Raw genomic sequence first — 21,929 nt, 5'->3', positions numbered from 1 at the left:
CAGAAAACAAACAGATGGCCAGATTCCAAGTGGTAATAATATTTGACACATACACCTATCATTATTGTTATTTTTAGTTTGGGCCAAAGGCTTTATTGGACACCGACACAAATGTCACCTAATATTTTAGCCCATTCAACCACTGTATGGTCTGATGTTAAATGTATCCTTTTTCCATGCTTTCCTCTTCTTTGCTTATTGTTTGCTTATTTTATACACTATTTGCATGGTCTGATAATGTAGCACAGTTCAGTTGGTTATCCTGACAATGCCATGACTAACATAAGATTCTAAAGGCCCTTAGAAAAGGACTCAGCTCCTCAAGGCAAAGAGATTTTTTTTTAAAGATTTATTTTATTTATACAAGAGCCGGGGTACAGGCCATATGCAAGGGAGGGTGAGAGGATTTACAGGCAGAGTGGGGAACAGAACAGGCAGACTGATGAAATGCACTGCTGAGGGGAGCAGCAGGCGAGACAGGAGAGGTCTACTCACCATGTGGGTTGCTCCAAGGCTGGCGGGGATCGAACCAGCACTGCAGAGGCTGCGGACAGCTTCAGAGCGCTGAGCTCAACCACCTGTACCACCAGGGAGGCCCCCAAAGTGATGTTTTTAAAGTCATTTTTTATCCAAATGTGATTTTGTGGTGTGGCATTCCTTAGAAACAAAGAACCATGGTTTGGGGCCTTAATTATATTGGGTAAAATATTATTTTCTAATTTCATACACCATGAAAAGCAAAGGAAATTGTAAAACCTGATTTTCTCCATGTTTACCTACTGAAAACAAAGCCTCAGACTGCCAGCTTCTGTGTTATTTTCCATCCATTTCTCATGAAGATACATTTGTATGCATGAATATTGATTTTGCTGCATATTTTCTTGCCTGGAAATATAAATAAATTGTTAATACAAAACACTATAGACATTCTCTGCTGTATTACATGACAGAACATTACTATTTACTCATTCCTTACACATCTTCATTTAGAAATATAATGAGTTAATGTTGAGCATGTTTTCTTCTTGCAACCTGACCCAAAAAATTATCTTTACATTTATATGATGTTAATGGAAATTTGTAACTGGAGTCTCATTACGGGTCACAAGCAATTACTTTGCTGAAAAGAATAGTAATGACAGAATCGGGTTGGAATCCATTTTCTCAAAATAAGTTTTGCAAATAGAAGTTTTCATATAACTATTTCAGTGAGAAGTTTTTACACTGTGGCAATGTCTTACTCATCAAGAAGGAAGCAAAAAAGGACCTGTGTGTGTGTGTGTGTGTGTGTGTGTGTGTGTGTGTGTGTGTGTATATGTTCCATACATTAGTCTTGTGTTTTTGCGTTCCAGTCAAGCAAATTCCTTGGTCAACTTGGAGAAGTCTGTTATCTGAATTCCAGGGAAACAAGGCAGATTAGAAGCAATAAATTGCAACAGAGGAATGGTGCTGCTGCAGCACACAAACACTAAGTTATTCAAATTAAACCTCTTGACATTGTATAGTGCTTTGTCATTCACACAATGACACAATGACCTTGACAACCACAGGCTGGCAAGAAAGGAAGCAGAAAAAGAGTGCAAAACTACACCATGGAAGTAGCACCATGATGTAGTACAGGTATTTCCCAGATTGATAACCCCATTTCATCGTTAAAAAAGGGGGCCTCCCCGGTGGCGCAGTGGTTGAGCGCTGGGCTGTGAAGCTGCCCGCAGCCTCTGTAGCACCGGTTCAATCCCCGGCCACTGGGCGAGGGTCCAACATGGTGTGCAGACCTCTCCTGCCACACCCGCTGCTCCCCTCAGCAGTGTATTTCGGTCCTTCTGCCTGTTCTGCTCCTGCTCTGGCTCTGGTGAATTCTGTTACCCTCTTGCGCTTCTGACTGTACCCAGTGCTTATATGAATAAATAAATCTTAAAAAAAAAAAAAGACTAGTTCCTTGTCATTCAGCTAATATATTTAGTGATGACTACTATGTGAAAGGTCATAACAGTATCACAGTCCTTGGGAAACAGTGTTCAAGGCAAATGAAAGCCCATGGAACTTCACAGTCATAGCTGATCGTTATTGGGTCCTTAACCCTCTCTGTGGGTCCTTTTGGATGGTATGTGTGAGAAGATGAGAACAATTAGAATTTATTCTGAAAATGCCCATCCCATGGGGTTAAAAGTCTGGTGTTGAACATTTGCAAAAGATACTTTTGCCTGAAGAATATAAGAACTGAAATTTGAAATCATAATTATCATGTCCAGAAAATCAAACTTAAATATATTATAAACACACAAACTTGCAGAGTGAGTTAAATACCTTCTACTGAGAAATGCTGCCACCTATAATTTAAAAAAGAGCAACTGTCTTCTCTTTTCAAGCTGCCCAACTTCCTGCTGCTCCAAGACTGGCCTTAAGCAGAGAACAACCATGTGGTTGCCGAATGGGAGGAGGCCAAGAAAGTCTTGTCCTAAAAGCTCACCAGCACTAAGCTTTAATTTTTTTTACCACTGATAATCGTAGCAAATCATCTGGGTTAAATTATGAATCTTTGGGTTCCTTCATTTCAAATGGAAGCTTTCCCAGGAGGTGATAACAACTGCAGCTTTCTGTTACTGAAAATGAGTGTCAGAAAGCTTTTTTTTTTTTTTCAGAGTAGGAAAAATGGTGGGCAAGAAATGAAACTCATGAAGTGGACATTAAGAGAAATGAAAATTCAGGACTTGTTGTGTGTTTTTGCATCTGGCCAAGCATGTGACCCAGTTTTAATGAAAGGCTTTCATTTTAAATGCATTTCCTCAGTTTTAAAATGCCCTGTGTCCCTCGCATAAATAGGCCTTGCCAGCCAAGACTTACAAATAATACATTCTTGTGCCAAAGTTGCCTCAACCAGTTCTGTCAAGACTAAAAATAGCAAGCCAACCTCACTGTCATCAGTTTCCTTTCCTGCTGCTTTTCAAAGAAGGTTGTTCGTTCCTAACCCTGAGAGAGGCTTTCTGCTCCCTGGGAACTATTCCTTCTGCTAGTTTCAAAAGAACTACAATCTTACAGTCTTAATATTTTTTTTCAAATGATAGCTATAGTAACTGAGTCTGTTTATTCCATAGCAAACATAGAGGAGCTAAGCAAGTGGAAAGATAGGAAAATCACATTAGAAAAAAAAGATCTTTCTCCTGATTTTACTACAACTTTCACAAAATCTGTTACTATGAATTATAACATGAAAAAAAATTCCAGTAGTGTAAACTTTCCTTTGCTCCAAGCTTTGCATGTTTTCTTTTTCAGTTATGTGCTCAAATTGAGCAGTTGTCTTAACCATCTCCACCACTCCCCATTGTTGACAAGCTAACTAAAGTTAGCAACAGCTGCATGAACAATGATTCCACATTCAAGCAACATGGCCCTCGGTTCCTTTAAAAATATGAACACAAGTGATTAGATAAGAACTGAAGCTTTCCTATTAGAATGTGCAGGTGAGAATACCAGGCATGGGCAGATTTTTCTGAAAATCTTGCTGAAGGTAGTTCATGCATGCTGCCTGCTACTTGTGTCTGCAGTGGTCATGAATCCGAGCTGGGAAAGGCCCAGGATTTAAAACAGATTCCATGAGACCAAAAAGTACCAGCAACTTTGTCAAAGGAACTCATGAGTCAGAAAGAAGATGATCCCATTTCACATATTTCCACAGCGCCGTGAACATCCTGTGGCTTTATAAATCATCTTCAGGGGAAGTCCACGCATTCTCAAGCACACAGGAATAAAATTGCACTTATCATTTATAAGTCTTAAATTTCTTAATCCAAAGTAGACTTAGAATGCCATGGTTTAGAATTAAAGTGTTAAGGCTCACTCTTTCTCCATTCATCACATAGTTTCAAATAGATGTTGATCTTTCCCATTAAAACAAGCAGATATAACTCACTGGTTTTCAGATTGATGACAGAGTGCCACTTCCTTTCTTTAAACTGAAGTTTATAGCAAATGCCATGTTACAGTAAGAAAATGTATATATTATATTTATGTACAATATGTATCATATTAATATATTTTTCTAATGGGTAAATATTAGTGATGGTGCATTTTTTCTTCCCCTTAATTTTTTATTCTATTTTATTATTCTTTATTTTATTTTATTTATATAAAATATATTTTCACTTATTTAAAATTTTATTTTAAAACTGAAAAATACACAATATTTACCATTTTAATCATTTTAAGGACAGTTCTTGAAATTTAAGTACATTCATGGTGTTGTACAACCATCATCAATATCCATCTTCAGCACTTTTTCATCATTGCAAACTGGAACTCTGTACTCATTAAAACAGTAGCTCCCAGCAGAAGACATGTTTTAACAGGAGAATCTCTCATTTCCTCAGACATAGTCATTATTACACCTATAGTTGCATATTATAACTTCAGGGAAGAGAAGTTCCTAACAAAGTTTTATGTAGAAATAAAAGATGTAGTGCCTTTATTGCTCAATCCTATAAAATTGCCCTCATTTGTCCTCTCTGATTAAAATCCAACACATGCATATTAAAACATTGAATGTCAGAGAAATTAAATTTTAATTGGTTACTTCATATACATGCCAACTGAATATGACTTGAATTTTTTTCCTGAGTTCAAATAGAGAAATAGTTTTCAGATTTTGAAGTTCTATTTATTTCTATTCTTTTGAATACCACTGATTAACTGTTTTAAATCTTTTATGTGGTCTCTGTGCTTGCAGTTTAAAACTAATGTTCAACAATTTCACTTCCTATATAACAACACTGATTAAGTATAGGTATGTCAGATGGTTAAATCACATCAGTATAATTTTCATGTGTGCAAACCTCCTAGGGCTTTGTAGATAATTGTCTCCAAGAAGTGTTAAGGATAGGTTAAAGTTTTACTTTCATAATATGCAAAATTTGAAATACACATTATGAAAAAGCAAGCATTTGCTAAGGCAGTTATGTTTTTCTGCATTACAAGTTTAAAATCTATCATAGGCCTAGCTTTTATTCCCTCTCAATTCATTTGCTGCCATTGAAAAGAATTTTAATGTTTTTCTGCTTTTCTTAGATAGTTCAAATTTATCAGCCATGATATTGTTCACTCCTGCTGTTAAATGCTTCCATATAACCTGAGAATGTTTGTTTTTTCTGTACCTCTCTCTGCTGATAATATAGAGAGTTGCCTATCAGTATGCTTATCCTTTTTGAATATAGAGAAAAGCACATAAAGCAGTGTGTTTAGTGGAACTGACCTGAATTTTGGTACACTGGTAAAGCTGAACTGTTGTTAAGATTGCCATGATCCATGCCCTGTTTTCTTTCAGCAGCCATAGACTTACTCTGTATGCACAAGCTAGCCCTGGCAACAGCTGTCACTTTACTTTTCTGTCTTTGAATGGTTCTTGAAGTTAATTACCTCTATCTAAGAAGTAAATCTCTTCTGAAAATTGTTCATGAAAATTAATTTTTAGCTGGATTTGGGCTAATAAAGTTCTTTTCCTACTAAATCTCAAACTGGGTCACCTTTTCTGTCCTACTATAGGTGATCTAAATATGAACACATCACTGACCTCTGCTACATGAGGAGGTCCTTGGAATCTTATTAAATTTATATGTGATGGCTATAAGAGAACATTGGGAGGTAAAAGGCTCTAGGACTAATATTAGCACACAGAGAATAGAATGAATGTAAAAAATGATATCAAATAAATACAAATAAAAAATTGTCACTGTAAGTCTGCAATATTAGAAAATTTCTTGCTTTGACTCCCAAGGGTAATCTATAACTATAATCCCAATTATAAATTACAAATCAAAATGTACTAAGAATATATTATTAATATTTGGGGGATATGTTCAAATTCACATTTTTGTTCAGTTAGAACAAAATGGAATCACTGAATACATTTTGAAGATTACAAATATTTCAAAATGTTTAGCTATTTTGATTTATTACTAGTGAATATCAGTGTTTACATTTTAAGGAAAAAATGTGAATTTTTTTATTTTTATCGAACTGCAGCTCAAAGAGTCATTCAAAGATGTAAAAAAGAAGTTCAACAATTTAAAGTTTAATTACACCAAGAAAAATGAAAAAGCTCGGAACCTGAAGGCTCTTAAATATCATATTCAACAAGTTGATATGTCTGCTGAAAAAGTCCAGGTATCAAGCATGTATGTGAGTGTGCACATGTGTGCATGTGTGTGGAGGGGGTGGCACACACACATATACTACTACAATTATTGCAAAATCATTTTGCATTTCAATCCTAGATGCCTAACTTTTTTTTAATAGCATAGGGAGTGAAATGGTAGTTTTTCATTTTTATAAAATTTGAGTTCTTTGTTTAAACTATGTGAAAATTGATCTATCTCCTAAGGCAGCCCCAGAACTGCCAGACAACCCAGCTTCCCTGTTTCTATTCTTTTCCCAGCACACTCTCTCTCTCTCTCTCTCTCTCTCTCTCTCTCTCTCTCAGCTTTTGTACAACCATCTTCCTTTCTTGATACTCATGTAAGTCAGGAGATGACTGCCCTGTTCCTGTAACCTGATACGTACTTTATCACACTTACTGGCTAAGTTATTTAAATGTGTCTTTCCCAGGAAAGTGTAAGCTAACTGAGGAAACAAAAAATTTGATTTTATGATCATGGTCTTTCTTTTGTATTATAGTATCATTCTCTAAATCTAGAATAGATCCTGGTAAGTAATAGTCTTTATGTTGCTAAATGCTAAATCCATAAACTATCTGGAAGAAAATCTATTCTTTCCAAAATTCACTTGTAACAATTATGATTTTATATTATAATACAATAGAATATTCTAATAATAGCCCAATATTTCCAATAGTAATTGGAAAACTACATAATTTTTTTCAGTTTTTCTCTCAATATCTAATAACTAACTAGTACCATACATAAAAATTGAATATTATTTTTAAAACTTCTTTTGCACAGGCTTTGAAGAAAAAAATGGAAAACATTGAGAATAAAACTGATTTTCTCTTAAATTATCCAAATAATAAAGTTAATGTTCTTTTGGAAGCCATGAAGGATTTGCACAAGCATTTAGATGAGTTTGACAAAGTTGTGAAAGACTACAAGAAGAATTTGGACATGACTGAGCATCTTCAAGAGATGATAGAAGAGGTATCTTCTTGTCATAATGGTATCCATGTTGTTAGGTTGTTTTAAAAAATCATTCTGCTACTTTAAAAGAAGACTTCATTAACTATGATTGTTATTAATCCGCATACCATGCTCCTTTGCATGATTATTTCTTTAGGATAATTTTTTAAAGTAGAGTTTCTGGACCAAAGTGGATAAATTTTTTGATTGTTTTGTCCAATTATTCTTCAAAAGAAGAGTTTACAAATTTACTTTTACCAGTAACAAACACATGATAGTTTCTGATTTCTCCATACCCTCTTCAACTGAGAATGTTTAACCATCATGGAATTATATTCACAGTTGGATATCTGTCTGTGGTACTCAAAATGACTTGTTTGTTTCACAGAATTTGAAAATATTTTTTTAAATGATACTAGGATATTTCATGTACAAAAATTGCTTTTGGTGCTATTTTTGCTTTTGTGAAGAGGATAAATGGTAGAAACAAAACATAAAATATATGAAATTTGACAAGTTAAAGTTAGTTATTTGCACATATCATAATGGTGAAACTCTACACTTTCAGTCCTTTAGTGTATTTGGAGCCTATTCTTAAGAGATACAAAATGTCTCTCTTTACCACTAATGCAGTTGACTTTTTAGATTTAGCACTGTTTTAAGGAAGATCAAGATGATTATTCTTCCATATCTGATATATAGGTTTGCTGTAGTTCTGTGACATTTATTTAAAGCAAACTCCTAACAGAGTCTTGAGTTTCTATTTCTTACCCTGTGTAAAGTGCTTCTGACCTTGGTCAGGCATATCCTTCCATCATAGTTATTTATATAGAGTGAGAAACGGTCTCAATTCTCCATTGTGCGTTGAAAATATCATGAAGTATCTTCTATAAAACAAAGGTCAAATGCTGTTCTTTAGATGATATTTCCTTGACCCATTAACTAAATCTCATTCTTAAAATAGAATTATTCATTGGAATGTTAATCAGAGAATACTTTATTAATGTATTGTTATTTCAGTTAATTAGACTGGATTTTGCATGTTTGGGCTTTTTTCTTTCATGGATCTTTTTAATGCCATATGATTTTTGTATTTCCTATTCTTCTTAGTCTGTAAAATTCCTCTTAAAATTATACTTAAGGCAAATATAAGAATACAGGAGCATCAAGTATATATTCACACTGAGACACAGGGCAAGCTAGGGTTATTAGGCAGTTTTAGGGACAGTGCAGGAGGGGACCTCTGAAGAATTAAGGGAGGTTTCAGAGATAAGGACAACCAAGGGAATGTAACCAATTCCACTGGGAAAAACAAACATCCCAGGACCATTGTTAACAAAATGGAAAAAACAAACATTCCAGGACCACGGACAATATCCAGGATGGTCCTGGTTTTCTTCAGGTGATAAAGATAAAGTGTGGAGATGCTCTCCCAGAAGACTAGGCCATAAAGATAAAGATGTAACAAATGGGGAAAGACAAACCTGTTAGATAAGGAATGTGAAGATCCCCCACTCGGTAGCAAATTAAGTGAGACAGCTGAAAACTGACCAATCACAGAGACTGGTGGAGATTTAGAATAATCAGGGAAAGAAAGTATATATTCCCTGAGACACGACTCCACTTTGGCTTCCTTGCCCCTCCCAGGCCTGGTTTCCTGGCCTGGGAGTCCCACTTTATTTCTGCTCTTTTTCTCCTCAATAAACTTTTTCTTCTAAACAAACCTGCCTCTTCTCGCTTGCTTGCCTGAGCGTCTGCGAAGTTCCTGCTGCGGCTTCGTGAGACACCAACCCATGGGGGTCTAGTGGCTGGGGCTCAGCGCTGCCCTGCAGCCTGGGATCTGTTCCTGGCTGGGAGACTAGGCCTGACAATTCCGGTATCAATACTTTTTTTGCTTTCTTTTCTGATTCTAATATCCAAGTGCAAAAGTATATGGTCATGTTTTAAGATTTTTGTTATTATGACAAAAAGTTCAAACTAATGTGAATACAAATTTGAGGGAAAAGGAAATTTCATACTTCTCTAGTCAAAATGAAGAACTTTAGAAGGGGGGCCCTCTAATCTATACTTTGTCTCATTGTAATTTAGTGTCACTTTTGGTATGAAGATGCAAGTGCCACAGTTATAAGAGTTGGAAAATATTCCACAGAGTGCAAGACAAAGGAAGCTGTGGAAATTCTCCACCAGCAGTTCAATAAGTTCATCAGGCCTTCAGTGCCTCAGCAAGAAAAAAGGCTTCTGGAGATCAGCGACCTCGCTCAGTGCTTATATGGTAAGGTCTCTTTTAAAGCACCCAGTGATCTGCCACTGAACTAAACTGCAGTCAGCCTAATCCAGCAGAAAGCCAGAGTGTGGCTAGCCTCAGGGTCCTTACCACACCAACCTATTCAGCTAAAGACTCCCGATAAAAGGCCCACAACTTGCAAAAGTAAACAATAGGGAATAGAGGAAGGAACTTCTTAAGGCAGATGTAGCCAGCTGATTTTCAACTACCTTATGTAAACCTTCTTTCTCTGTTCTCTTTTCTCCCTCCCCCATTGTTCCTCTCCAGGGTGATAAAACTAGAACAATACTCAGTTTATGTGGACAGAAAACATTTAATTCCATTAGAGTGATTCCTTGAAAATCATACAAAACTGCAGTAATATCTTATCTGGTATGAAGTTAAGACAGCACCTTGTTATTTATATAAGAGGTATAGTTCTTGGATATAAGAACTGGGAAATTTCCCCTTGTCTTTCTGGCACTTGTGCAATGAGCCAGAGAACACAAATGATTCTCTCATGAGTTTCCAAGGAAAAGGATGAACACATAAAGAATAATAAAATAAAGATTGGAAAAATTAATGAAAACGAATGGGATGTCTCATTCATACTATAGTTTCTGGTGAAGTGCACTAAAAACTTTTGGCGGCATTCTGCTCCCACAGCACTGTGTGTTTCCCTCTATTGTATTTTCACACTATAGCATAATGGCCAGTGCATTTGTCTGCCTTCTCTGCTGACAATAAGCTCCTTGACAGAAAGGGGAATATATTTTATTACTGTATTTCACTGCCTATTCAATTTAGGACATGGGAAGTTCTCACAAAGACCCCGTAAAAGTTACCTTGCCCTTCAGTCAAGCACAATTCCTTATCCTGCCTGGTTTCCATGTAACACTTATCACAAACTGACACATTATCTAGTTATTTGTCTAGTGGTTCTTAGAGTACAGCAAGGAGAAAAGAGATTTTTGCCTGTTATTTCACTGCATAATGGTAAATAGTAAGTGATTAACAAACATTTGATGAATAAATGAATCACTGAATGAATTGGGTGAATGAACAAATGATATTTATTCACCTTATCAATATGGAAGCATTGAACATGCATTTTTAAACATTTGTGTCAAGTAAGATACTTGAGGAATATTTTATCAACTCTTGCAGGCCACCCAAGCATTTTTACACAGAACCTTATTTTTTTCCCCTTCAAATTTTACTTATTTGCTAAACATTTACCTAATTATATACTTTGGTGAGTACAACTTCACATCTCTATATGTGCACATGCCTCATTCACCCTCATCCTCAGCTCCAGTGTCAGTTTCTTGTCACCTTCCCTCCTCTATAAACCCAGAATTTTAATGCAAACAAATATTGCAAAAAATTTTTTTGAGTATCTGTTATATACTAGGAGCAGTAGTTCATATATAGACAAACAAAATCTGGTTCCTTCATTCAAAAACCCACAAGCCTCCCTGGTGGCACAAGGGGTTAAGATGCAACATATGAAGCTATTTGCAAACTCTGCAGCACAAGTTCGATTCCCGGCCTGCCAGGAAGCAACACACATGGCGCAGCAGACCTCTCCTGACTTGCCCGCTGCTCCCCTCAGCAGTGTGTTTCAGTCAGTCTGCCTGTTCGGTTCCCCACTCTGTCCTTGGGGAATCCTCTCACCCCCTGTACCTCTGGCCTGTATCTCAGCTCTTAAAAAAAAAAAAATTAAAAAATAAAAATAAACCCACCATCTAGGCCTAGTAGTTATGATATGGTAAGTGCAGTGAGAAAAGTATAAAATGTATGTATGAGTTTCCAAAGGCTGCCACATGAAATACTGGGTGACTTAAGCAGAAATTAATTTTCTCAGTTCTGGTACCTGGGATGCCCTATCAAGGTGAAATCATATTGGCTTGGGCCCCCGAATAGCCTCTTTTTTTTTTTTTTTTTTTGTAACTTATTCATCTCTTTAAAGATCTTGTTTCCAAACCCAGCATCATTCTCAGACACTCAGATATCATTCTCAACCTAGAAATCTGCTCAGGAGACATAATTAGCTCATGATTATGTGCAGCAAAATTTAGTTTATCTGTGCAGTCCTGATAGTCCTGCGTTTAAATCATTTCTCCTTCAATTGTTTTCTTGGTCATCTGTGGCTCTTTTAAGTCTCAGTTTTCTCATTTATAAAATACATTAGAACCCACCCAACGATAATACATGTAAAGTACTTAGCCATATATGGTGACTATTTTTATTATTATTCCAATAGGAAAATATCAAATCTACTTAGGAAACATTAAGAACCATTTCACAAAGGTCTTGGCATTTGAGGTAGACCTTGAAGAATAGGTAGGGTTTTGATAGCAGATACAGGGAGTGAGGGTCTGGAGGACATTCCCTGGGTGAATAGGAATGTTCAGTGATTGTGGGGATTTTGAGGGAAGAGTTACTGGTTTAGATTGGTCAGGGATTAAATTAGAGAGAATTAGGGTAGCATATGTTGTTGTTTTTAATTGCGCTAGATTGGCTTACAATACTGTATATGGTTTAGAGTACAGGCACCCATGCCCCCCATGACCACCCATGCCCACCAAAAAGGACCAATAGCCTTCCACCATCCATCCACTGCACCACCTCTAACATTTGCTCACACCCCATCAACACCACTGGTGCCCTCAGTTCTGCAGTCTGAATCCAAGGGTTTGTTTTGGTTTGGTTTTGTCTATTTCATTGCTTTATTTCTTATAATCCTCATGCGAGCAAAATTATCCAGTAGTTGTCTCTCTCCTTCCACTTAGCATAACCTCTGCAAGTTGCCAAAAATAGCAAGAATCCTTTTTTGTAGCAGAGTAGTATTCCATTGTGAATGTATGCCACATTTTCACCCTACCATTCTTTGCTGGATATTTACGTTGTTTTCCTGTTTTTACTGTTGTAAATAGCACTGTAAAATTTTCTGTGGTTTCAGTTCTTTCATTCAAGTCTTTAATCCATTTTAAGACAGTTTTTGTGTGTGGTATGAGATAATGCTCTACTTTAATTTACTTTTAATTACTTTTCTAGGTCATAAAGAATCACTATATGTTCTGAACAGGAAAAAATCAATTAAAATGGAGCTTTAAGAATATTAATATAGTGACATTATTTAGGCTATATGAAAGTAATATATTACAGCATATGTAACCATTTTTCTAAACTACCCAATTTTGTTTAAAATGCTTTTATTCATTTATTATATCTGTTCAGAAAGTATGCATTAAGCACTTACTATCTTCCCAGTCTTTATATCAGACACTAGGGGAGGAATGAATGCCTGACATTTTTTTCCCCCTGCTAAATATTTGACCTTTAAAAATAATTTTATCCCTCTCAGGTTTGGAAGAAGGACAGAAATACACAGAGAAAATTGTGGCAAAACACGAAGAGGTTCTTGAATCTGTTACTGAATTATGTGGATCTCTCACAGAACTTGAGGAAAAGTTGAAGGTAATTTATCCTTTCTAGAATCTGTATTTTCAAATGATACAAATAAAAATGTCTTGATCAGATGTCTTCTGGTACAAAGATGTTCTAATGGAAATTCTCAAGAGACATAATGTGCACATTTGTTTCACAGCTTTCTAACATAATTATCTGGGTGTTTCTGATAATTAATTCTGTTTCTTTGTCATCACTACAGAGAAAAATATTGCTAAGAATGAGGACTAAACACTATTAAGGTGTCTCATTTACATTTTCATGGATCATATCCTAAAGGATAAATATATGCCATTAAAAAAATAAATTCTGTATTAAGTAGCCTTATGTTTTAATTTATAAATAATGAACAAAAAGATATTCCCTCCAAATTTTGGGCCCAGAAAAATAAGTCTATTTTTATATGCTTTGAATAATTTGCTTTATGGAGATATTAACCTAATCATTAGCGTCTTTCATGGAATAAAAAACTGATGGTAAAACATAAAGAAAATATGTTTATGTCTACATTTAGGCAAAGCCCAGTTGAAAGAGTGAAATATAGATACTGTTTTGTCTATAACATGATTAAAAACTTGTTTCTTTGGTGCTGCTTTTTATAACTGGCTGAAATACTGGTGTTTTAGGATAAAATGACAGATGCTAGAATAAAACATATCTCCCTAGGAATACCAACTTGTATTTGGAGTGAATTACTTAATCTAACCGAGTTTCAGTTTCCTAATCTATTTTATAGATATGGAGGATATATGGTGAGCCTAATTAGAAGGTGACCCTGAGGATCGAATGTGAAAACTTCCATGATTTATTTCATGATCATTGTTCCTGAGACATAATGTTACTTGCAGTTCAGGACAGAATTACATTTATTTCTAGCAACCATTTTTTTCTGTATGAATTATCTTGTCTTAAATTTGAAGGCTTATTTCATTCATAATAGGCTTTATTTTTAACCTGTTAATACATTGGTGTCCAACCAAATTATCTTATTCTTTTACTTAAGAATCTAAATTTTTTCAACCTTTTTTATTATTTTAATCATATCATTTTTACTTTCTCTTCTATTATTGCCTATACATAAATTCTCCAAAGCAGATTTAGGTAAATAGATGTGAAAGCATTACTATTTCTAATGTTTTATAATTGCAATGTCTCTATAATGTATGAATTGTGACATACATCTAATATTTTTCAACATTTATCATTTCCCCCATCTCCACCTAACCTCCTTCCTATCTGAGAATCAGTGCTTCCTCTGACTTTATTGGCTGCCAACAATGTCCCTCCCATTCATGTTTTATACCTTTTTTAAAAAAGATTTATTTATTCATTTACACAAGAACCGGAGTATAGGCCAGATGCGCGGGAGGGTGAGAGGATTCACCAGAGACAGAGCGGGGAACAGAACAGGCAAACTAAGGAAATACACTGCTGAGGGGGAGCAGCGGGCGAGACAGGAGAGGTCTGCCGTGCCATGTGGGACCCTCTCCCACCCGCCGGGATCTAACCAGCGCTGCAGAGGTTGCAGATAGCTTCACAGTGCTGCACTCAACCGCCTGTGCCACCAGGGGAGGCCCTATGTTTTATACCTTAATGAGAACCATTTAGTCCAATCTACTCTTAAAGTTATATCCCTTTCCAACTTCATGACTACTCTTCCTGAGAGCTATTTCCACTCCCTATCCTTGCTTTTTTGTTTCCCATTATTTATACACCCCCTGTAGTCAAGATTGTGCCCTTTCTTTCCCATTCCCAACTCATCATTTGGATTTCTCTTTTGTAGTGGTTAGGAGCTTCAGAAGGGTCCAGCCAGGCTATCCTTCTTAAGTACAGTTCTTCTAGTGTCATTTACAATTCCAAAACCCTTCACTATAAACTCATCACTGCTTACAAATTAAAGTTCAGACCCAATGCCTTCCAATGTTCTGAGGCTGATCACCTTTTACAAACCATTGTATTTCTACATTCTTCATCGGTTCCTCTCACTGGTCTACTTACTCACATTCCCAGATTCCATGCTTCTAAACCTTTACTTCAAGTAAACGACTTGCTGTCTGTGCCTATCTAAATTCTACCATCTCTTAAAGTCAAATCCAAATATTCCTTCTTCTACAGCAACTTCCTTAGCTGTTCATTCCTTTTCTGAGCTCCCATAGTAAGGTGTGTTGTGCCCCATCATAATCAGCACATATAACCACCACTGCCATCCTTATACTCCACTTGATTATGCGTGAAGAAACCCTATGGCTCTGTTGAGTTTAGCATTCCACACCATATTTAATGCTATGCTTTGCCTAAAACAGGTTGTCCAAAAAAAGTAGTGACATTTGTAGTAAATACTCAAAGGATTGGAGCAGAGAAATTATTCAATAGCTCAAAAAGGTTTGATTTGTGTGGATATTGAAATGAGAAAGGACTCCTCTGGCAAGAGAAACAGATATCATCAGCACTGCCCTCCCTTGTGAGTTACAGCCTGAATAAAGACTTGTCAAAGAATGCTTATAAACACTTTACGGATATTTGTATGAGAAGCATAAATGTCTCGATTTTTGTTTTTGAGGTTGGTGCTATGGTTCTCTTTTGTAGAAGTTATTAAAAAGTAAGTCCAGGAATCCCTGTTGAGGCTGAAATAGTGATAAAAACCCTTTCTATTTGGACAGCAATTTGAGATTTACAAAAGATTTTCATATATATTACCTCAGTGATTTTTAAATAACCTGTACTTGAGATAGGCAAATGTTATTTTCTTTTTTTTAGAGGTGAAGTTCAAAGAAGGTAAAAGCGCTTTTTTGGAGTCCCACAGTTAATAATTGGTCAGTCTAGAATTTGAACTTCTATATAATTCAAAACCTGCCATTCTTTCCACAACAGCTGCCTTTTGGTATTAGGCTGCAAGTGTGTTTGAAAGCAGAGGGACTTGCCCAGTAAAACATACCAGCTAAAGTTTTAGAGTTGAAACAAAAATCTGAATTTCCCCAGAAATGTGTCTCCCCAAATCCCAAGTCAGAGTAGCAGGTACACAGTTGTGTTTGGGGAACACTTTTTCTTGAAGGCCCCTCTAATTACCATGTTCCAGGTGGAACAGGATTTTGCTGCAGTGTAATCAGCATCCTAACCTGGTGTTCTCTTCCTCTGTGTGCCTGTGGCTATTTTACCTTCAAATGCCATCTCTGTCCTCACAATGGCTCCACAGCAATTTGCAAACTCCTTGTACCCTCATGACTAAAAGAGTCTCATGAAATGCAAGAGAAAAATATCATCACCCACATGAAACACCCTTTATTTTCAATTGTTTTCTTTTTTTTATCCATGTCAGAAAAGTAATGTGCCAACATTGTAACAAGGTTTAAGGGAGGTACACCTCACACAATGGCGAGAACACCCAATCATTATGCTTTTGAACAAGAAACGGATGCTATTTTCAATTGTTTTCTTTACCATAGTCAATGATACTTTCTTCCTGTTTTCATGAGATTCCCAAATATTGTTTGTAAAAATGATCTAGATTTTATACTTATTCTCCACCAGAGATATTTAGTCACTTCTGCCTCCCAGCTGCTCCACCAGGCCCTCCTCCTAAAGGCTTAAATGCCACGCACAATGATTCCTTTCTTTAGAGAAGGCTCCTTTTGCATTCTACTGTGACAATGACTTTTTTCCTGCTTAGCCTTTGAAAACAAATTTTTTACTGGCAATGAAATCTATTGAAAATAGAGTTTGAAAGGAGAATGTGAGTTTGGAGGGTAATTTTATAGATCACATCATGGGAGCACCTCAGTCTCTTCTGGAATGCCTTTACGGAAAAGTTGCAAGTGGCCTTTATTTTCTTCCAAGTTGTTGTACGGCACTGTTCCTCCAACTTTCCTAGCCCAGCTCCTACTACCCATCTCTTTGTATAGCAGAGAGATGTTTTAAAGGTGAATCTGAGTTTAGAAGACCTCTACAATGATTGCATTGACCTACTAAAAGAACCAGCAAGAAAAGAGCAGACAGGAGTCAATAACAAAATGGATAAGGTAAAGAAAACTCTACTACAACCCCACTCATTACTTTTAGTTTGAGGTTAGTGTCTTTCTGCATTGCAAAAATAGATAGATAGATAGATAGATAGATAGATAGATAGATAGATAGATAGATAGATAGATAGATAGACAAATAGATAGGAAAAGTGAATTGAAGCCTTCTTAAGGATCTGAATCAAACCTCCCAATGCAATGTGAGTCACCATACCCCTTATTTCCATTCTACCCCCTTACCTAGTCCTTCTGTAACCCACAATGGTTTGGGGACTGTCATTCCAACATCATAGTGTTACCCCAAACCAGTTCTGTACCTCCCATTTTCAGCTGCCTTTCCTATTGTCTTTTTATATTCAATTCCAACTTCAAATTATAATTCTCTGTTTTTATCATCCCTGCAAGCTATAGTGGTATTGTTTTATATTACACTTTGGAAAATCTCTTTTTTAAAAGAATTATTTGTTTATGCTTACAAGAACTGGGGTACAGGCCAGAGATGTGGTGGAAACTCTTTATACATGAAATTAGATTGTGTCTTGTTTCCATAGAATCTACCTTTAAGATGATATTTCCAGGCACATGTAATAAAACATAGAATCTAGCTGAAATACAAACAGTAAAGTATTTAGAGACATGTTTAAATTACTTTAAGGATTTTGAAGATTAAATATTATGCCCTGCAAAAGCCTATGCATTAGAGATAAATTAAGCATGTAGCTAAAACTGCAAATACTCATAAAATGCAAATGCATCAGAACTTCAAAAGTATTATTTAAATCATATCATTATGGATTTTCACCATAAGTTGCTCACTCTCTATTCATAGCTCCTGGACTATAATTAGCCCTTTTGACTTTTTACTTTGCCAAGCTGCCTGCTTTCAGTGTTTCTCTCCCAAGAAACTGAAGGAAGAAGCAGAGTCAACATTATTCTCAACTGCTTCCAAACTAATAAAATATATTTCTTATGACATGAAAGCTTAAGAAAAAAAATCTCCATTTGTTGCAGTTGTCTCATGGAGAAATATTTATCTTGCCTTGAAGTCAATACAGTTCTTGGAGTTTCTTCTACAGTTCTTCAGTTCTTGGAGGTCCTTTTCCACAAGTTAAATCTATATCAAGTCTAGTTCAATTGTAGAATCACCAGGCAGCAAGGACTTAAGTTTCCTGCCTTTTTTGTGGGATAGCCTTGAGGCACTTAAACCCTGTTTCCTCTCTAAGGCAAAGGAAATCTCCCAAACCTTGGTCATCTTGCTGGACTTTAGTGTTGTTCTTTTTTAGATTCTGATTGGTTTAAATTACATTTTCTTACCCTCAACACTATCAACACGTTGGCCCAGAGAATTCCCTGCTGTGGGTGCTGCCCCCAGCATTGCAGCATTTTGCAACATTCCTGGCCTCTCTCCCCTAAATGCCATTAGTGTGGTACTTCTCCACCACAACCAAAAAATATCTACCAAAATTACCAAATGTCCCTAGGGTGCAAAATCACCCTTGATTGATACTGACTGGGAAAAATAGTGAAGAACAACATGAAATGCATGCCATTTCTTATCTAAATTTCTAAGAAATGCTAAATCCAACATATTATTTTTTTAATTCTGCACATTTCCTCCATTGTCAACCACTTCCATGTGCTTAGATTTGAAAGTCATTGCTATCAAAGCAAACACTGATTGATACTTAATTTTTTCTTCTATTTATTTTTCTTACAAGAAAAATTAAAGCAACAGATCATTTTTTTAAAAATTGAATTTTTAATTACATTGAGAGATCACTTTTATTTTAACATAAATTAAAAGAGATGATAAATCATTGGTCACTTAGTACAAGTGAAGATCCAAAATATAGCTGTCCCTTCACATAAACATTCTGGTGCAGTTGGTACAGAGAGAAAAATGAAAGGGTGGTAGTAATCTTCACTTTTTTAAATAGTTCGATCACATTTATTCTCTTATTGTTTCTATTATTCATATTATAGGTCAGATGTAATGATTCCCCAAAACACCAAGCGAGTAGGTAATAAGAAGCACCAAGTTAAATGCTTGTCTTGGGATCACTAGTTCCATGTTTCTCTTTCTCAGAAAAATTATTCAAATCAGAAAGAACAATTCCACCAAACTATTACATGAATATATTAATCACAGGATTTTCTCTTGGACATAAAGTACTTTTCATTTTTCTGACCCCAGAAATGAAGCAGGGAGATTAGTTGATTCAGTCTATGCACCACCATTTTTGTAAATTTTTTTGCTTATTTAATATTTGTGTGTGTCTATATATACATATATATATGTATGTATTTTACGTCATTGTAATGTAAGAATAAAGAGGAAGAGCTTGGAGAAAATAAAGACAATCATTAAAAATGGTTTTCTCTAAATCAGGAACCTGAAGCTGTCAAATTCATAGAGACAAAAAGTAAAATTGGTGTTTACCAGAGGCTAGGAGGGAGGGGACACTTGGGAGTTGTGCTTACTGGGGGGGGGGGGGGAGTTTGGGAAGAAGAAAAGGTTTTGGAGGCAGGTGGCAGGGACACATCACAGCAACGCCTGTATGCTTAATGCCACTGAACTACACACATTATATGATTAAAATAGTTTTACAGAATGTACATTTTACCACAATAAAAATAAATAATGGTTTTCCTGGGACAGAAAAGGGGTTATTCCAGGAGGGATCTAGGGATATTGGGAGTCTCCGATGTTTAAGAACTATGTGTTGGCATGCTGTATAGATAAATAAATAAGTCATAAGGAAGCTTCTCACTTGAAAGACACTGGCCCAGCATAACCCTCCATTACAGATGAAAACCAGTGCTAGCTTTCTTCTGTTTCACAAGCTCTATCACATTTCACTCAGAGACTGGAGATCACTTTACTGACTGCTGAGTTCTGAACAGGACTGTGCCAGGTTAGATGGAGAAATGGGTTCAAATTGTGTAATGTTTGTGCCAGGGCCCCAAGTTTCAACTCATGGTAAAAAATTTCAAATTGTCTCTTTGAACTTGCACTGCACTTTCATTAAGACCTAGGCAAAGAAGACTCAATGGCTAACTTGAAGCTTTGGCTTTTGGTTTTGAAGGAGCAGGAGCAGCAAATGGCTGACATTTTGGCCATCCGTGGAAGAGAAGAGGGTCAGCCTCCCCAGGACCTGAAGCCACTGTCCTCTGCCGAGGAGGGTGGTATCCAGGCTCTGCTCCTGCCTGCTGACGTGCCCTCAGGAGGAGAAGATGAGTGTGCCTCACCTGATGACATCTCCTTGCCTCCACTCCCGGAAAGCCCAGAATCCCCTGTCCTACCATCGGACACGGAGGCAGAGGAAAGTCCCAGCTCCTCCCTCAGCCTACAGATAAGCAGCTCCAGGATGCTGAAGGGGGCCCAAGGGACAGGGGAGATCCAAGAACCTATGCTGCCGCCTCCACCTGCTGCTTTTGCTGATGCTTGCAATGATAAGAGAGAAACATTTTCAAGTCATTTTGAGAGGCCCTACACCCAGTTCAAAGCCGAACTCCCATTAACAGCCCAAGGATTTCTGGAAAAGAGTACTGTCTTCCACAAAATCAGTGCTAAACCTCCAGAGAGCATGCTGAGTGAAGTGCATGAGAGAGCTTTACAGCAGCGCCCTCAGACTCAGGGAAGTTTGCTAGAAACACGGGAGGAGATGCATGTTTATAATAATGCCACTAAAACCCGAGATAGCCTGCATGCTTCCCCTGATGCATCCTCCAGCCTCCAGTCTCAATCAGACACCAGCTGGTGCTATCAGAGGCAAGTGGTTCCCCGAGAAGTGATTAAAAGTACATCAGCAAAGAACAGCATGGTCACCCTAGCGGACCAGGCACCTAATTTCTCCAGGCTCCTGTCTAATGTAACTGTTGTGGAAGGTTCTCCAGTGACTTTGGAAGTTGAAGTAACAGGATATCCAGAGCCTACACTGACATGGTGGGTAGCCTATAATGACAAGCCATAAACAGAAACAAATCCAATCACTAAGCAATGATTTAGTGTGCACTAACTTGAAGGTTTAGGGACAGCTGATTAATATTCTACAACACTGCAACTCTGCATGATTCAGCCTCACATCAACCCCCAGCTCTCATTCAGCAGCAGCATGCCTAATACCCCTAAAAGAAAAAAAAGAAGGAACCATAGGAAATAGTAATTTAACAAACTCTGAAAGTACTACAGGACAGCTGTGCTTTTTTTTTTTTTTTTTTTTTTTTTTTGCTTTTAGATCAGTTTAACATTCCACATTTCTAAAGATTGTGGTCTGAAGTTATTTCCCCTTGTTTATTTCTATGGAAGCATGAAGTTTTCTTAGTTTAACAACACTTCTTCAATCAAAAAAAAAACAAAAGAATTTGGGTTTTTCCCTTTGCTTCCTTTTACCCACTTGACCTCTCCCTCTTCCCAACAGTCACACATGCCACTTTGGTAAGGATTGTTTGTTTCACTGAGTTTTCTTTTTATAAATGTTTTCAATGTGAGAGATAGATAACAATATTTCCCTCACAGTGGTTTCCAGTAATAAACCCATCTTTGAATAAATAAATAAATATATAATAAAAAAATTTAAATAAAATAAATAAATAAATAATAAAAAAAAAACATCTTTGAAAGGTAGTATAAAAAACTGAACTGTGAACAATATGATTTGCCTTTGGGGGCACCATTATTTTTTTTTAGCCTATTTGTTTTAATAAAAGTAAACAGAATAAGGGTTTTGAATCACCTACTGTTGTTCTAAAAGCAGCTCTGACTTTCTCAGTTCATGGGTTATTTTAAACATTTATAAACTAAGATAAACAGAGTAGCACTTGTTTATCCTAATCTTTCAGTCAGCACTGAGTGAACTGTTATCATGTGTACCCCTTGTCGGTACTCGAAGTGTGACTCGCTTATCTAATGAACTTATGAGAAAACCCTGGTTTCTCAGATTACTAAAAGTAACTGTATTCGTGCAATGGTGTGGCCATTTATGCTTTTTGTTTTCTTTTGTTTTTGTAGTTGCATGTTTTTGATAGATCAGGAATTTTGCATTTTTGAATTTA

The 21,929-nt window shown here is 36.5% G+C and overlaps 1 protein-coding gene and 1 non-coding gene across 8 annotated transcripts in view; one reads left to right on the top strand and one right to left on the bottom strand.

Annotated features, from left to right (window-relative positions):
- CCDC141 (coiled-coil domain containing 141) overlaps nucleotides 1–21,929 on the top strand; it is a 211,160-nt gene that overhangs the window by 172,722 nt on the left and 16,509 nt on the right. For 4 of the 7 annotated variants that reach the window (XM_054699890.1, XM_054699893.1, XM_054699892.1 and 1 more), the window contains 5 exons: nucleotides 6,016–6,156; nucleotides 6,951–7,142; nucleotides 9,210–9,393; nucleotides 12,755–12,867; nucleotides 19,961–20,820. In XM_054699890.1, the coding sequence (XP_054555865.1) occupies nucleotides 6,016–6,156; nucleotides 6,951–7,142; nucleotides 9,210–9,393; nucleotides 12,755–12,867; nucleotides 19,961–20,820 (1,490 nt within the window). Of the gene's footprint in view, nucleotides 1–6,015; nucleotides 6,157–6,950; nucleotides 7,143–9,209; nucleotides 9,394–12,754; nucleotides 12,868–16,757; nucleotides 16,875–19,960; nucleotides 20,821–21,929 lie in introns of all 7 variants that reach the window. The other 3 variants (XM_054699894.1, XM_037523635.2, XM_037523636.2) reach the window with 2 other exon arrangements.
- Nucleotides 16,169–16,272, bottom strand: LOC119256464 (small nucleolar RNA U13). Its single transcript, XR_005127794.1, has one exon. It is a non-coding gene; the product is annotated as a small nucleolar RNA U13 (small nucleolar RNA).

Source organism: Talpa occidentalis, unplaced genomic scaffold (genome assembly GCF_014898055.3).
Source record: "Talpa occidentalis isolate TD23 unplaced genomic scaffold, MPIMG_talOcc4v2.1 talOcc4.3, whole genome shotgun sequence".
Taxonomy (NCBI): domain Eukaryota; kingdom Metazoa; phylum Chordata; class Mammalia; order Eulipotyphla; family Talpidae; genus Talpa; species Talpa occidentalis.
Note: the sequence above shows the minus strand (reverse complement) of the source record. Positions and strands in the feature narration are given on the sequence as shown.